The 17,921-nt window shown below is 29.6% G+C and overlaps 1 protein-coding gene across 2 annotated transcripts; it reads right to left on the bottom strand.

Moving 5' to 3' along the window:
• On the bottom strand, positions 1-9,082 carry CIPK3 (CBL-interacting protein kinase 3). Of its 2 annotated transcripts, XM_020680514.3 has the most exons (15): positions 8,746-9,082; positions 7,899-8,127; positions 7,529-7,591; positions 6,943-7,014; positions 6,521-6,628; positions 6,307-6,387; positions 4,257-4,346; positions 4,048-4,173; positions 3,872-3,961; positions 2,813-2,935; positions 2,591-2,701; positions 1,528-1,641; positions 1,379-1,435; positions 1,222-1,296; positions 1-379 (listed from the first exon to the last, which is right to left on the bottom strand). In XM_020680514.3, exons 2-15 carry the CDS (start codon positions 8,067-8,069, stop codon positions 305-307), a joined length of 1,356 nt encoding a protein of 451 aa, XP_020536173.1. In that variant the 5' UTR covers positions 8,070-8,127; positions 8,746-9,082; the 3' UTR covers positions 1-304. The 2 variants fall into 2 exon arrangements, with proteins under 2 accessions (XP_020536173.1, XP_020536180.2); XM_020680521.3 differs by lacking the exon at positions 8,746-9,082 and having other exon boundaries at positions 4,257-4,310; positions 7,899-8,198.
• Positions 9,083-17,921: the final 8,839 nt, after the last annotated feature.

Below are 17,921 nucleotides of genomic sequence, written 5' to 3'. Positions count from 1 at the left end.
TAAAAAAAGAAACATTTGCAAACACCTTTATTTTCCAAATATTTCACTATTGACAGCATCCAGTTGAATTGAAGAGAAACAAACAAGCCTATGATAACTTTCCATGCATTCCAACAATAATCGCATGGAAAGAAATTGGTGATAGTCATGACTCTAATTCTACAACAACAGAAGAAACAGAAAAATGGTCCCAGCAAAGGAGGGAGGGTGACAAAGAATGAAGATATGGAACAAGTATGACACATTTGGCAAGGTAGCACCAACAAAAAGACCGCGATCGTTGCACTTCAAAATGGGCACTATTTTACTTCATTTCTTGCATGTCTTCTTCAGTTTTCCAGACAACATCTTCAAGGCAGGTTGAAAGGTTTTTATAGAACTGGAGAGGAAAAACATCAAACAAAAACATAGCCAACTTGATCAACAGATGCTATAAAATGTAACCAAACTGAGTTAAAAGACATATTTCATAGTTGTTTCAGAGTATTATAGGACTCATCTAATCTGCATGGTCATGAGTTTGTTTGGCATTAAGTTAGTGCAATTTCATACTCCAAAGCTTGATAATGATGTTTAGCTTTCTTAAAAGCTTGTAAACTTTAACAGCAGCTTCTTTCTGTTTTCTTAGGAAATGGTTTTTAAAAAAATGCCTACCCTGAAAATACCTTTGGAGCCTTATTCCAGTAAATAAAGTTCAATAATCAAAACAACAAATAAGTAGTTCAGTTATCCTTGGCATTTTCTTTACCACTTTGATGATGGAATTGAAAATTTCCATTTAATTGTTTAGTTTGAACATGCAGTCCCATTGTTCTCTCTCTCTGTTATTCTTCTTCTATTTATCTGCAGATTTCCATCATTTCCTGCTGCTATTTTTAACATCAATTTAGTTACTTTTCTTTACTCCACGTGTGTAAACCTTATTTTGATTAGCCAAAACTTTCCCCTGTAACATCCCTTATAATTCCCAATCCAAATCTCTCACGCAATAATGAGAAAGGCAATCTTAATGATTCCCAATTTCAGGCAAGGATCCTTAAAGAGAAATCAACCAATGGCATTCCTAATACCCTTGACCAATGATCATGCACTATTCAAGATCCTTAACTACATTGTTTTTTCCACTCAAAGATGTAGAAAACAAATAATGAACAAACAAAAGTAACCAAAAATCTCATCACATCTCAGTTTTCATCTCTCCAAAAGTAAGAGAAATGGTACCTTATGGAATTCCAAAGTGTCTCCCTTTGCTTTTCGCACTTCAACCATATGCAGGGAAGGTGCCACTTGAAAAACCTGATAGAAAAATAGGAAAATGTGGAGTTAATGCAAAATGACTACTGACCAGACCTTAACAGCAAGCTTCGTTTGCATGTACCTCAGTGGCAACATTAAGGTTTCCCTTTCTCCCAGCTTTCATATTTTCTAGCCTCATCTGAGAAAGAAAGTGAATAAACATCAACTCAAGTACATACATACTTGCAGCAAATAAATAAAAATAATGTATGTTGTAAACATTTTGTTCACCTTGTAGTTTTTCTTGTGAACATCAAAACCTAGAGGCTTTGCAGCTTCTTCAATCTTATGAATTATCTCATTTGCGGGGCATCTAGATGTGAACCTTGTTTCCCTCTTAAATCCCTGTAGCCAACATGATCACAAATATGAACAGTTAATAAAACAAGGTTCAAGATTCAGAACACAGAATCTGAAAAATTTATTGCCATAAACCAATTAAACATTCTGCCACCTAAGAAAGATAACCTCAACAAAGGCCATTGATATCTTCTTAGGAAACCAATGCCACATTGAGAATAGTTCAGAATAGATGATCACCTAAAATAGATACCATTTCAACAAAAAATTTTCTTGTCAATCACATAGTTCATGGGGTTGCATTGCAACATACAACAGATTTTCTCGCCACAATAGAACATTTACACTAGATTAAAAGGAACAATTCTTTGTTATCACACCTTCAATGAATTGACAAGAGGACATAGTGTCCAATAGCAACAAGAGATCCTAATTTTTGTATATCTATTATTTTTTTAATAAGAAGAGATCCTGGTTTGTTTCAAACATCCCCTTCATATTCACATGCATGGATGTATTTCCATTTCCTTTCCTCTTGATTTTAGTGTTTCAACCTCTCCTTGAAATACAAAAAAAAAAAAAAAAAAAAAAAAAAAAAAAAAAAAAAGAAGACAACAACAACCAAGGCAAAGCATACATATCTGCATACACACAGACTCTGAACACCAAAGCCTACCAGCTTGCAATGTGTTAAGGATTAGTTGTAAATAGAAATCTACTAGGAGTTAGATTCCTAATAGGTTTATAGTATCTTGTATGTGTATATATATGTGTCCCTATTGATGAATCAAATAGAAGAAAATATTTTTTCCACATTAAATTTACCCAATGGAATGAAATGTTAGCATCAACTCTTACATATTGAGAACCAAGAAGGGATGTTCAATGAACTAACACCCTTCACTTTGCATGAATGCACGAGTTAACGCACATAGAATCATCTCAAATATAGCAGTTTCAAGGTGCAATACAGAAAAGCCTCTCAAATGCAAACCTGTTCTGCATCAAACAAATTCCCGAGATTTAACCCTTTTGACATAGAAATTAACTCAAATGCATTCATAGCTGTTGGCTGTTCTTCCTTCTTCTCTGTTACATGGTGTTCCTGCAGTAATGTCAATGAAGTAAACTTCAAAAAATACCATCGTCAAGTACAGCAAAACAATTGCAGCAAGTTCTCCAGATTGTACACAATAGTTTTATTTATAGAACTTACCTCTGAGTCCTTGAAAACAGCTTCAACATCATCCAAGCTTGTGTGTTCTTTTTCCTCAAACACAGGGGGCTTATAATCTTTTTTAAACCATTCATCTTCCAAGATTTCAGTTATAGTGATGCGCTGCCAAAAAAAAAATACTAAAAATTAGAAAGGTAACCAAATGAAAAGAATCAGACAAATCACTAAACATATAACAATAAATCAATATAAAATTTTAATAGGTGATATTTTAGTCTAACAAGAGCATCGAAAGCTAAAACTTGTGGCAAGCACTTCAAAAAGAGAAGCATATAACCACTTGATACAGCAACTGCATTGGCAATACACATACATCTGGAGACAAATTAAATAGGCAATGTAAGGCATCACAGGTTCATCCCTGCAAAATATAATGCTCTCAAAGATTACTTGAGTTTTTAGAGGGGAAGAAAGGATGGATTATAACAGATAAAATTTAGCCCACTCAGCACTTTTTGGTGGATTTTGGTTGAGGAAATCACAGTAGGATCTGATTGTCGGTGAAGCATCCTATGTCCAGTTGCGTAACAATTTTAGCATTCTCATTTGCTACCTCACAAAACCCTCTGGTAGATTGGAGATTAATTAAACCACAGAAAGACTTCAATTTTTCTAATTTCTCAAAGTGTCTGATTCCTATAAATGGACTTCCTAGCATCATATATGACAAGCATTTCATCATCTACTCAATAGCAATGTTTGAACATGTAGAGATCTAACCCACAGAAGAATTAAGAGTATGTATTTCTCATCTGCCACTAAAAATGAGCATGAACAAGCTTATTCTGAGACACATTCCACCGTTTTCACTAACATCAGTCTCATACATGAATTATGAGCTTCATTTCTATTCAATTTCAATAACATCCAAGAAAATGCAAAACAGTAATACTTCTCTTGCTTTTTGAAAATCAGAGTTATTATTTACTGTAATTAATAATCAACCAGGAGTTTTCCTTTGAACACCTTTTCTAAGAGAGATCAATATTAAAATCAGAAACTCATGGAAAGTATATAATGAAAAATAAAATTACTTACTGTCATAGGGTTGGGATCCAAAATTCTAGTGATTAACTTCATGGCACCAAAAGAGAGCCAAGGGGGACAAGTGAACTCTGCTGCTGAAATCTGCATAAGCAGAAGCGAAAGTGAAAAAACCAGATGACAGAGAACAATAAAAGAAAGCTTCTGCTAGAGTTTGTAATAATGCTCACTTTTTTATACAGGTTCATAAGATTAGAATCATCGAAAGGCAAGTAACCTGCAAGCAGTACAAAGAGTATCACACCGCATGACCACAAGTCTGCAGTTGCCCCATCATAACCTCTATCATTAAGAACCTGAGTATAAAGCAGGTAGTAAAAGGCCACAGGTTAAAAAGGTAATGACAGAAGAAATTTGGCATAAAACCAGTTTTACTAACCTCAGGAGCAACATAATTTGGAGTTCCACAAGTAGTATGAAGCAAGCCATCATCCTGCCAAATATGCTTAGGAGTAAGAAACAATTCTTCCTGCTTAAGAACCATCAGGTAGATCACATACCAAATTTTATTTCTGTTAAAAACAATCTTCAAGGATCTGTGACTGTTTAATGCAGGCATATAAATCATTTTAATCACAGTTATTGCAATTAGTGATTATCATTATTATTTCCATTTATGATGAGACACGCAAGTCATTGATTCAATGATCATTCAACTTTAACTTATTGTTTCCTTAATATTTTGAAGTACTCCAATATTATTTTGATAAATATGATGACTTGATTATAAGGACTTGTCTAATAATTCATTCAGCTCAATCAGATCAAGAAAAAAAAAGTAGAAATGCATATTTGTCTTCTCATTGATTGATCCTCAGGTTATTAATGAGGCTTCAGAATTAATTATAGATTACTGAGTTGGACCAGAAAGTTTCGTTTGCAAGACCTGTGAGACCCATTATGGAGTGCTCATCTTTTTTTTACCTTCATTAGTAGGGTGAAATGTCAACCATGTGCTGTTTAAGACACGTGACAATTTTTTTTTTGTGTCTTTACTGACAGTTACTTAAATCACCAACTTACTAAATTGGGGTAAACTGCTCTTCTCGCCACGAATACCGCATTTCAGCTCCTAATTTGGGAGTTTTTTCAGCTCAATTTGTTACCTTGTACTTAAATATTATCTACACCTCGCTCTCTCTTTATCTTTCTTCCTTGCCTCAAAGGAAACCTTTATCTCTAACGCTATTGGTTATCCTTCACCTAAATATTCCAAGCAAGCAAGAACTATATGTTTCTTTGCCATTCTGCTATACCTCGCCATACTATTCGAGTCTCCCAAAAAAGTATGTATTCCTCCAATTCCGTAACAATGCTTTCCCATCACGCCTCTGATACTGTAACACAACAAGTATCATCTCTAAGTACTGTTAACCCATCACCCAAAAGTACTGGCTGAAATTGCTCCCTTTGCATGTCCTATTATCCTCACCAAAATGGCATATACGTAGAAATCATGTATAGGCATTAACCAGGGATTTCATAATGAGTTTTAATAACAAAACATCATGATCTTACTAATGAGAGCTTGTGTATAGTAAGCACATAGGAAAAGAGGGAAACCATTTAAGACAAAAATGTGTTGGTAATTTGTGATAAACCGTTTGAACAATTAAACCAACATATTTCTGCTCAGTTATTCAATTATTCTTTTTACAATAAAAATCTAATCACAAATTGATAAATTAACAATACACATAAAATAATTATCACAATTTTAATTTATATTATTAGTAGAAAAATCTTTTTTTATTTATATTTTTTTAAGAAACAAAACCAAAGTACTAACTGAACAAAACTAAAAAAAAAAAAAAAAAAAACAAATTAGGTTTGTTCAATTGGTCAAACATAACCAAATTATGCTCATCCTACCCAAAACAACTGAGAACACAACCACCATATACTTGCACACAGAGGGCTCAGCGAACTCTAATGTCACTTGCAATGCAATAGGGCCATTACCCAGAAGTGCCAGCGAGAGTTCCTTTTAGGTCATTGCACAAACAAGTATGCAGAGGATCTCTTCCCTATTGATATAACATGTGGGCAGAAACACATATCCTTTATAATTCTTCTTTTTAACTCACATGAACCAATCTCTCCATTCTCATTAAAAGAAATCTCATCTACAATGACAAGCAGAGAGAGAAAGGGAGAGAGAGTAAAAAAGAAAGGCATTTAAAACTCATAATACAAGCAAATATTGTCTAAGGCAAACTTTATCATAGGATCAATTGCTAAATGAAGCCGATTTTGCAAAGGGAAATTATATTTCTTTTTCGTATTTTGTTGGCTATCCTTCCATGATAACCAAGCCTATTTATCAAATTCATTTTATACAAGATATTGGTCTGATGTTTAGTAGAGTTTGTCAGGACATGATGTCCATGATAAATTAAGCTTAAGAAACAAAACCGCATAATAATTACCCTGACTTGTTGGGACAATGCACTCAATCCAAAATCAGAGACTTTAAGGTTCCCATAAGCATCCAACAGCAAATTTTCAGGCTGCAGAGGAAAAAGATGAAGACAATGATTTTTCTCTTTTTTTAAATTAGTTTCATCTGTCAAAGCTGCATCTCATAAAAGAATAGCAAATTTATCATTTACTCATTTACAGCTTTATAGAAGTTGAGAGTACCTTGAGGTCCCTGTGGAAGACACCCCTACTGTGGCAGTAATCAACTGCATTAATAAGCTGCTGGAAATATCTCCGAGCTTCATCTTCTCTCATCCGTCCATGGTTTACCTTCATAGCGAAAACATGGTCATGCAAAGACAGATAGACTGAGACTTACAAAAGAAAAAGAAACATCCAACCATTTCAAACAGTGGATCCTAGCAACATTGTAACAGTGATATCAATGAAATAAATAATGACTATCCTAGGAGGACAATTTTCAATAGTAGCAAACAGTGAACAGATATGCATCTGCGATAAAATGGCAGGTTCCAAGTGCTTGTAATCGAACCAAATGAGTATCCTCTTAAATTTTTCACAAACGTCCAGCCAACTAAAACTGAAAGGCAGACAAAAACAGTTCATAAAAATACAGTACTTACGATTTTGTCAAAAAGCTCCCCTCCTGTAACAAATTCTAAGACAATAAATATCTTTGTCTTGCTTCCCATCACCTGAAAAAGAAAAGTAATCATTTAATAAAGAATTCACCAACCAAATGAATTTATTATCAGTCGGTTTCATGAAATATTAACTTTGGACACATCAACCACAATTATTTGTCAAACTCATAGCACAGAAATGCCAAATTTGTTTTTGATTGAAATCAACTGCAAACAAAAATTGCTAAAGACGTTAAAATACAACCTTATATACAAGGACCAAAATTAGTAAGAAGGTGTAAGAAAATTAATATTTTGTCCTAGGAAATTCAAAGGGTTAAATTTTCAGGCCTTGTTATCTATGCTAATAATCCTTCTTCCACTCCTTAAATACACACTAAACCTAGGCGCAGTGGATATCTTAGTTAACATCAGTGGTTTCTTGCAAAATGCATGTATGAAAAGAACCAGAAAAATCTGATGTTGCCAACATATGGCAAAGGAAGATGTAAGAGAAAAAGATACATGCAAATAATAGAGAAAGACTAAAGTCTAAAGGAAATGATAGAGAGACGGGGAGAGATACCTCATATAGTTGAACAACATTTGGATGCTTTATAAGCTTCATAGTTGCTACCTCTCGCTTTATCTGCAAAAGTATGCTCAAACAAGTAAGATACTTCATGCAATTTAAATATGGAGTAATTTCTTTTGCTAATAGCTTGGCACAATTTTTCCAGTAATAGAACATATTAAGGAAAAATGGAAGCCCCTTGGAACACCAGGGGTGCTGTTACGACAAATGAGTCATTGCAAACAATGAATGATACTACACAGAGGAATCGCAGGACAAGGGCAGTAACATTAATTCCTTCAATGAAGAAACAAGACAGGCAAAGACACAGTAAAGCATGCAACACAGAATCATTATAAAAAGCAGAAACAACTAACCGGACCTGTTCAGCCATCTTGTGTTTAAGAACCTTCTCTTTGTCAAGAATCTTCAGAGCCACAGGTTCTCCTGTTTCAGAGTTCCTCGCAAACTTTACTTTGGCAAATGTTCCCTCACCAATTGTCCTTCCCACTTCATATTTACCCACTCTGCGCTTGATTTTAGGTTGGCTCATACTTGATTTATAAATTGATTCACTTATCCTCACGGTTCTGAACTTCTCAACACTCTTCCTGGAATAAATGAGAGCATAAGTTCCAGATAACTGCCACAAAATTTTCTCAAACATATAACTTTTTAACCATGTCCTCATTGACAGCTTCATAAACAGAAGCTGTTCAAGATTTTCATGGGATCTGATAATGTTCTCAAGGCTTCTAACAGAGGAATATGAAAATTACAACAATGGTAATCTTTCAAATAAACAACCAACTCCAGTCCCTTAGGATATTACCATTACAAAGACCTCTTAGTAACAGATCACACACAAATGAACATTATGCTCAAATGATCCACAATAATAACACAATTAGAAGCAAATATGTCTGTTTAACACTATAATGACCCTATTGCCAGCAAAGGAAAACCTGCATAATTGACATTTCAACAATTAAGAAACAGATCAAAGCATCACATTACATTCAAAATCAGACAAGAATGCAAGATGAAAATTGAAAGGAAATATAACACGTCCTAACATCCTATATATCCAAAACAAGACAATAATCAAAGATGGAATTTTGAAGGGTGGAAACATACTAACATTCTGAATCATCCATACAAAAATTGAGATAGAAAAAAGGAGGAAAAAGAGAACAAAAAAAAGACAGAGATATAAGAATTGAATTAACCTCAAGTCCAATCACCAATATGCCAACAGAATTTGAATTTGAATTTGAAGCAGCTTTATAGCAAAAAGACGACAGTAATTCAAAATTGCTGGCTACCAACCCCTAAATAAATATTTTATAGTTAACAATAATATATATTAGGACTGAATTTAACACAGTACTAGGAAGAATCTCTTTCTCAAAACCCATTACTATCTCCAATAAGATAGAAAAGAAGAAGAAGAAAGATTTTACAAGGGAAGTTACAACAGAAGTTCTAGTTGATGGACCTGAAGAACATGGCAAAATTTAGAATTTTCTTCAATTAAACAAAAACCCACCTCAAAAAATAACCCAAATCAAAATTTAAGAGAACTAACCAAGAAAAGCAACAAGAGTAACTTTCGAAGTCCAAAAATTTTGAATATCAAAGCACCAAAGAGAGAACAAGAAGAAGAAGAAGATGATGATGATGACAGGGAATGAAAAAGTGTCAGCAAAACAGTCAAAAGACAACGTTCAAAGCAAAATTCAACAAGAATATATAAACGTGTATCTGGATAATTATTGAATAAGGGAATTAATAAAAAATTTGCGTAAGAAAACAGAAAAAACCCAAATGATTAAATAGAGAGAAAGATAAAGGAAAGAGGATATACTTGAGAGAGAGAAGATAAGAAGAAAGGCTGGCGTGTTATGGCTCTTGAGTATGATGAAAAGGCAGATTTAGAATTTGGGTAACAGATTGTTGTTCATGGCGTTCATAATAAATATAAATATAATAATTAAATAACAAAAAAATAATGATGGAATCATAAATTCATAACCTTCCTTTCCTCTTCCTTTTCCTTCACCGCAAACTGACAAAAGCTTTACCTACTTTATTATCTTTCTACTGCTAAACTATCCGTCCTATTACTGCAGCTTCTGTTTATGCTAACGCAGATTTTCCGTTTCTGTGAAATGTTATTTTCGTTTCATGGAAACGGCAAAAAGAATCGAAAAATGTAATGTGGGAATATTCAGTCTGCATCTACTGATTTATTTCTTGGAGAAGGAAAAACAATGTTCAAATCCACGAACTGTGATCTTATGGATGCATTTCTCTGTAAAATTTTATTAACAAGATTAGAAAGATGAGAGATTAACTGCAAATAAAATCTTAGTAAATGAAAATAAAATTTTATTCTCAAATCTTAAAGATGCATCTGCTGATTTATCTTGTATATTATTTTGCTTATATTATTTAATGTATATATACCAATAAATCTAGTTAACTTTAATAATTTAGACTCCCTCTTAGCGAATTTGAGAGAGTAATGACCAAAATACATTAATTTTTTAAAAATAGATAGTAAAATATCTAAATTGTTCTTTTTAAAATTATAAATATTTTATTTAATTTTACTATAAAACCAATTTTATTTCACATTAAAGCACCACCGTTAAAGTAGTATTTTCATAAAGATTATAAAGACAAAAAAAAAGCGAAGGGTAAGAGATCCTAAAAATTAGGAGGTAGAGAGCTATTGCTATTTACCGCTAATAAAGAACTGCAATTCCAAACTAAAACTATAGAGAAAAGAGAAGTATTAAAACTAGAGAGAAAAGATAAGTATGTTTTAATTCTTTGGAATTTTATTATTTAAAAGCAGAGATCGCTTAATTTGGCTCGGGATTTAGTCACAGTTAAGACTTTTTGTCCCTCCCCGCAGTGTGTTTAGTAGGGATTGAACTTGAAAGTTCTTTCTACATGTTCAACCCGCGTTGCCAACCGAGTCACAGTCCGTATGTTCATATGTGTACTTTTTAAAAAAAAGAAAAAATGGAAAAAAAAAAATCCATAAACCTTTGTGTATGTGGTGTTGTTATTTAAGTGTCAACAACCTGTGGAGACTGATCCTTCGAACAAATTAACGATCAATAGTACCCGTAAATTTTATTTTTGAAAGTCGATGAATTTGAATTAATATGAAATGCCAGAAATTATATGAATCCGATTTAGCATTACAATAATAAAAGCAAGGAAGCTAAAATAGTAAATAAGTTAAAACAAGGTGTACGTGAAATGTGTTTTATCCTTAAAATTTTACAGTTGTAATAATAGTTAATGTATTTTTTACTACCATTAAATAAAATAAAAATACTATTATAATAATAATAAACAGATTGGGAATAAACCATTATTTTATTCCCAATTTGTTAGACACTCTAATTTTAAATTTAAGTCTCATAAACGAATACTGATTAAAATAACAAGAATACGTACACACTAATCAACTTTGAATTATGTGAATTATAAGAATATTCTGTTGATACGTAATACACATGGATGAGCTAAACTTAAGATATTTAATCGTTAATTGAATCTTAATGAAAACGTTGGTAGTAATTAATGGAGGAAAACACAAGTTTAGATTCAGATTGCTGCTTATCTATTAAATATTAGAGCCTTTAGGTGATTTAATTATGCTTTTTTTTTTTTTAATCTTACTGTATTTTAAGTATGCTTTTGAGAAAATTGCAACTTATTACTAAAGAGTAAGGTATGAGTACATCATAGTATTCCAACGGTCCGAATATATAAATTCACCTTAAATTTTGTCATTTTAATTTTGTAACACCCTCAATTTTTATTTTTATCTACCAAACACTTTAATTTATGCAATTACACATATTAAACACTTTAATTTTAAAGATTATTTTATTGAACATTCTGACTTGCAAAATTAGATTGATTACACACTTATTAAAAAGTTAAAATTCATGAAAATTATTTTTTCAAAAGTCATACTAACTATATATTAAGTCAATATTTTACAGATAAAAGAAAAAAATACTAAAAATTATTAATTTTAGTGTCGAAAAGTGTGTGATATTACAAAAATTGACAAGTTCAAGTGCACGATAGGTTATTCGTAAAGTTCAGAGTGCCACAAGATTAAAGTTATAAAGTTTAAGGATGAATTTATGTATTCAACTTATTCCAATAGATATAAAAAAAAAAAAAATACAGGTATAAACAATTGAAATCTTTTGTTCATGGATAATCTAGAAATTAACCTTCACACTATATTTAGAACAAATGAATCATGAATGTATAATTTATTTGCATATGAATTCTAAGTAGAATTCGTTTATAAATGAGTTTCTCATATTTGGTATGTCATAATTTAAAACAAGAAATTTAATTGAATTTTACAAAATTATCTTTGGAGTAAATTCTTAAATAAAAATTTATTTGTCTTTATTTCTTATAATGACCTTGACATAATAATTTAACAATAATAAATCACAAACACCAATTATATTTATTATATACAATATAATAATTTGTCATTTTTTATTAAAATATAAATAATATTCATCTTAATTAATTAATTATATAAGCAATAACATTCATCATAATAATTATTTCTAATTGATGTAAAAAGTTTTATTAATTTAAGTAATTAATTGAAAAATAAAAAATATTAAGAATGTTACTACTGTTTTTAATTGCATTTGAAAACAATCGTTGATACTCAGATTTTTATAATTTCATAGTTCAAAAATAAAAAAAATAATTTTATTACTAGTTTGGAATTTAAAAAATAAAAATACAAAGGAAAAAAGAAATAACAATATAACCTTAGTTATTACTAGATCTAAAAGAAAAAAGTAATGTTATTACTGGCTTTGAATTTCCCAAAAAAGATAAAAGAAAAAAAGTAAAAATAATTGAGTTTATAATAAAGGGTAATTTTACCAAAAAAATTTCAATGGTTCAATTTTGTAGAATTTGTTTACAAATTCCATCAATTTTAGTAGAATTTGAGTTAGCATACCTAATTTTATAGAATACAATATATATTTTTTTCATTCCAAACACAAAATTTTGGATTTCCAAATGAATTCAATTTTGTGAAATTCATTTATTCCAAACGGGCTCTAACCATTTTTTGAATAAAACAATAAAAGAAATTTTCAATAATTTTGTCCTTTTAAAAACTTGTCACACCCTAACATTCACAGAAAAGTTTAAAAATATTAAATATTAATGGAGAAATATGTAGCACCCCCAAACTTCAGATTTATTTTCACCCATTATTCTTGAATTAGTAATCCCTTTCACATTGTCGTACTTGGAATTTAATTAGCAAAATAAAAGTTTCTGAATTATTATCTGTATAACAATAAAATCCCGTTGAGCCACTTAATAGAATTTCAGCAACAGGAAAGCCATGTGGCTTTTATTTATATTAAAAGATTTTACACGTCAGTATTCTCATTTCTCTCTCCTGCCAACAATGCAAAAATCATCACCACTACCATTAGTGCAACTATCTCTCTCTACAAAATCTAAAATTACTACCACCATCATCAAATCTAAATCTATAAAATCTTCCAACATCATTATTTTTAAGCTCGATCTTCAAAAAATGGCTTTTAAGGTCTTCTTTTCTTACATCATAGAATCTGCTTCTTTAACAATATAAATATGATACGTTGAGTCGTTTTTATAAGTCGTCGAGTCTTTATGGTGATGGAGATATCTTGCTACCCTAATTAGTGGTTTTGGACAACACCATCTAATCCATCAATGACCATTGTGATATGGGAAGAGAAACAATTGAAGGATTTGAGAATATTAAATAAAAAGTATTAATGGTGGTTTTAAATTTTGTAATGAGGGATGGTATTGGTTTTTGCATTGTTGGCAAGAGAGAAATGAGGATGCTGATATGTAAAAAGTTTAGGAATAAAGATTAATTTAGTTCCCGAATTTATTTAGTGCAATTAAAAAGGTCGGATTTTACATTTTCGGCCAATTTAATCTTTAAATTTGTTTAAAATGATTACAAATATCATATTTAAAATTTTGGATCAATTTATCTGATGAATTTGTTTCAAACGATAAAAAGATTGGATTTAGTATTTTGGATTAATTTAACTGCTGATTTTTCAATATAAAACATTTAAGATTAAGTTAATATCGGATTGTATAATTTATTAAAAAATTAATTAAATATAAAATAAAGGAAAACTATATTATATCATCTTTGCATGCTGACTTAGGATTAGAAAACTAAAATTTAGGATTAGAAAATTAAAGAGAAAAGAGAGAAAGAGAGAGCTAGTAATTATTATAATAAAATATAATTTAAAACATCCTTTTTTATAGAAGTTTTATATGCTAAAAAAATTTTAATAAAATATTAGAATTCAACTTTTCAACCCATCATTTTATAATATTTCAACAATTAAATGACCATAAAGTTTATTAGGTATTAATTTTATTTTTTAAAAGAAGAGTAAAAAATGCAAACGTGGATTCCATTTTATCATCAGGAGAATTAAGTGATACCTTTAAGATTCCAATCCATTTACATCATTGGTTTAAGTTTCCTGTGTTCCACGTGGGAACAATTGTGGTCCGAAAGTTAGCTGAACTTTCGTGGGACCACAAAATTTAGTATTTTTCTTTTTCATATTCTTGAAATTGTATACATAATTGGTGAGCAAAGGAGTATGTATTCGTACCGAATTAGTACTGTTTGATTTGATTGGATTGGGTATACATTTTTTCAATAAATATATAAGGATTTGTAATTTGACCCCCTAATTTGTCACTAATCCCTTATTTGGAAAAAACCAATTCTACCAAATTTTTCTGGAATTCATTTTGAATTTTTTTTTTGTTTGAAATGGAAAAAAAATGTAAATTTCAATTTTATAAATTCAATTTCATAGCACTGAACATAACTAAACCAAATACTATAAAAATAGATAAAATTTTTAAATGAATTTCACAAAATTAAATAATTAATTTTTCGTGAAAAAGTTACTCTTCTTTTTCTACAAAGTGAATTTTTCATTTCTTTTTGCTTATTTAACTTATTAATTTTACCAAAACTCTATAAATCGATTTAAAATTTAATTTTTTCTAAAAAAAATGTAAATACAATCATCACTCATAATTTATTATTTACAAAAAAGCTTAGAGAACTGAAAACATTACTTTACTTGGCATAATGATAAGAAAAAAAAAGTGCAAGATAACATTAAAAAAAAAAAAAGGTTAAAAACAATACTTTACGCCATGTAAAAGAATTAACAAATGGCACGGAATTAATATATTGATTAAACTGGATAAGTTTATTATTAATAAATGATCATATATTAAAACCTTACTTTTAATCACATAATATTTAATTTTAATTATAATATTATTATTATGAAAATAAATTACTAATAATTTTTCCATACACTTTAGCGGGCACTATTATTATCTTTGTTATTTGCTTTTGTTAAATTATTATGTTAAGGATATGTTAGGAAATAAAGATAAATGAATTTTATTTAATAATTTATTCCAAATATAATTTTGTAGAATTTAATTGAAATTTTTATTTTAAATTATGACATACTAAATATTAAAAATTCATTTAAATCTTTTTGCAACTGCCAATAAAAGAAAATTCAAGTTTATTTATTTTGTTTTTTTTTGAAATTAAAACATAAAATAAATATTTTGAATAATAAATGATAGTTGTACCACATAGTTATTGCTGAAAAATTAAATTGATCATCTTCAAATATAATGGTGGTGATGAATAAAATTATTTTACCAAATATTTTATTATACTAAAAATGGATAAAACTATTTCACCAAATACAAATATTTCACTTGCAAATATCTTTTATTGATCAAGAATGATGTGATGAAGATATGTAGAAAAAAAAAAAAAGATAATCATTATAAATAAATGAAAATAAAAATAAAATTAAACTATCCAATTTAAAATTAAAATTATAAAAAATTCAAATATAAATTGGATAATTATTTTAAATGAGTAATAAGTTTCAACTTTAGACTTTAAAAAAAGTATCTTAAGTGATCTAATGTCACGATCCAAAACCGTAGGCCGGACTGGTACTAGGGCCCAGGTAAATTTAAGGCTCCGAGACCTGTAGTAATCCTAACTTACAGGAATCCAATTTCTTAAACCAATTATAAGAACAATAAGCCCATAATATGATGTTATTAAGTCATATAGTCAATTTAAATCTTTGGCCCAACTTTCACATTTTAAATAATTCATAGCTCGGACCTATCTTTTTATATTATTAACGTTATCCATAATATGGGCAAACTGATCCATTACTTTTAGAGAGTTAATTAGAAAATTCTACAGGTTAATTGAATAGCAAACTAATAACTTTTACATGATAAATTATAATACATGACTTCCTAACTGCGAAACTCAGTAACTAGATGTAGGTACATTTTTATACATGTTACTGTATATTCAATTATTATCAAAACTGCAAAATTACTACTGTAACTCTGCAGAGAAGGAAGCAGAGCTTATCTGAATCGGCACAGTGTCTGCCTCTTGGGAAAAATTTAAGGGTGAGTTTCACAAACTCAGTGAATAATAATAAATAATGTATAACTTAAACAGTCCCACGAAATGTTTTTCAACTTTATATAGCAAGTATTCCTTCAACCAAGCGCATGACACATCATCAATAACCACAAATAATATCACCTTCAAACAATTACATCAAATAGAGGTTGGTCAGTGGCGTCATTATCCAATCAAAAATAAAAAAAGAGATAGAAATTCAAAATTTTGTAAAAAAAGAGAAATAGGAATGGTTGATAGAGAGATTACCAAGTCAGATTGTTATAGTTTTTTTTGCTTCAGGATTATATGTAAATATATATAGATAGATTCTAGAATGTTCTTAGGCGTTGAGCTTCTATTAGTTTTTTTTTTTTTTTTTTTTTTTTTTTTTTTTGCAGAAAAATCAAATTAGAAATTTCATTAATTGAAAACTGTATGCAAATATATGATACAGATCAATATGTTTCTATATTTTTTTATATAAAGTCTAATAATAATAAACCACTTATAGAAAAAATAAAAAAACACAATCTTAATTTAAAGTATCTGATCCAGTTGGCAGAACATAATATTTGCGCCATAGGCGATCACTTGCTTCACTTGGTAGCTATTCATAGCCACTGTTCGACTTAGTAGTCTTTCTACAAGTCTGATCTGATTACTTTCAAATTTCTACATTCTATTGGAGAGGTGATTTACACTTCTTTAGATTAAATATTTAATTACTTTTTAATCATATTTGATTTATATTAAATAATTTATTTTTTAGGATAAAAATTGAAAATATTTTGTATTTTAGTGCAAGTTGAATGGGTAAATTGTGCAAAAAATTAAATTTTGAGCATATTGTATGTTGTGACCATATCTAAAGAGCAAATTGAGCCTTATTCTTTTATTTTATAGTTAAGATTACTTTCTTTTATATATTAAAGATTATTGTCAAATATTCTTATGAGTTATGGCTCAGTTGGCAACGCAGACTAGACATGTGGGAAGAACGTTTTGGTTGGATACTTACTAAACACATTTGCAGGAGAGGTGAATAGCATTAACTGACTAAATTCCAAGCCGAATTAGACGGATACCGATGATTTAAAAAAAAAATCATTATCAAGACGTTCTTTATTTATTTATTTATTTATTTTTGTATATATCACTGTCTGCGACATTCTTGGCTTTTTTTTTTTTCCTATTTGTATTAATTCCTTCCCATATATTATATATATTAAAAGAAAAAAAAATGATTATTAAAATATTGGTTCGTACCTAGCAATAATTTCACGAGGCAAGTAAGTGTTCATATTCTATTCGCCACATAGCTAATTTGGCATATTAGGTCTATAATTCTATTACTATTGGGTGAAAGTGAAAATAATATATATGGATATATCTTTAAAAAAAAAAGGTGAAAGCGACACTGATATATTTAAATCTAATAATAATATATATTGATTGTTATAGCTTTTTTTTCTTCAGGATTATATGTAAATATATATAGATAGATTCTAGAATTTTCTTAGGCGTTGAGCTTCTATTACTTTTTTTTTTTCGAGAAAAATCAAACTAGAAATTGCATTAATTGGAAACTATATGCAAATATGTGATACAGATCGATATGTTCCTATATTTTTTTATATAAAGTCTAATAATAAACCACTTATACAAAAAATAAAAAACACGATATTTATTTAAAGTATCTGATCGAAATGATAGAATATAATATTTGCGCCATAGGCGATCACTTGTTTCACTTAGTAGCTATTCATAGCTACCATTCGACTCCGTAGTCTTTCTACAAGTCCG

This window comes from Jatropha curcas, chromosome 5 (assembly GCF_041381405.1).
Source record: "Jatropha curcas cultivar XTBG-Jc1 chromosome 5, XTBG_Jcur_1.0, whole genome shotgun sequence".
Taxonomy (NCBI): domain Eukaryota; kingdom Viridiplantae; phylum Streptophyta; class Magnoliopsida; order Malpighiales; family Euphorbiaceae; genus Jatropha; species Jatropha curcas.
This window is presented reverse-complemented; position numbering and strand designations above follow the sequence as displayed.

What these genes read in the sequence shown, in the direction of transcription:
- CIPK3 (XM_020680521.3), bottom strand. Translation starts at nt 8,183, where the DNA reads ATGTTTGAGAAAATTTTGTGGCAGTTATCTGGAACTTATGCTCTCATT. An exon ending in CAAATTATGTTGCTCCTGAG is followed by an intron (nt 4,174 to 4,256) that starts GTTAGTAAAACT and finishes CTTTATACTCAG; the next exon opens with GTTCTTAATGATAGAGGTTA. An exon ending in ACACTTTGGAATTCCATAAG is followed by an intron (nt 380 to 1,221) that starts GTACCATTTCTC and finishes TTTCCTCTCCAG; the next exon opens with TTCTATAAAAACCTTTCAAC.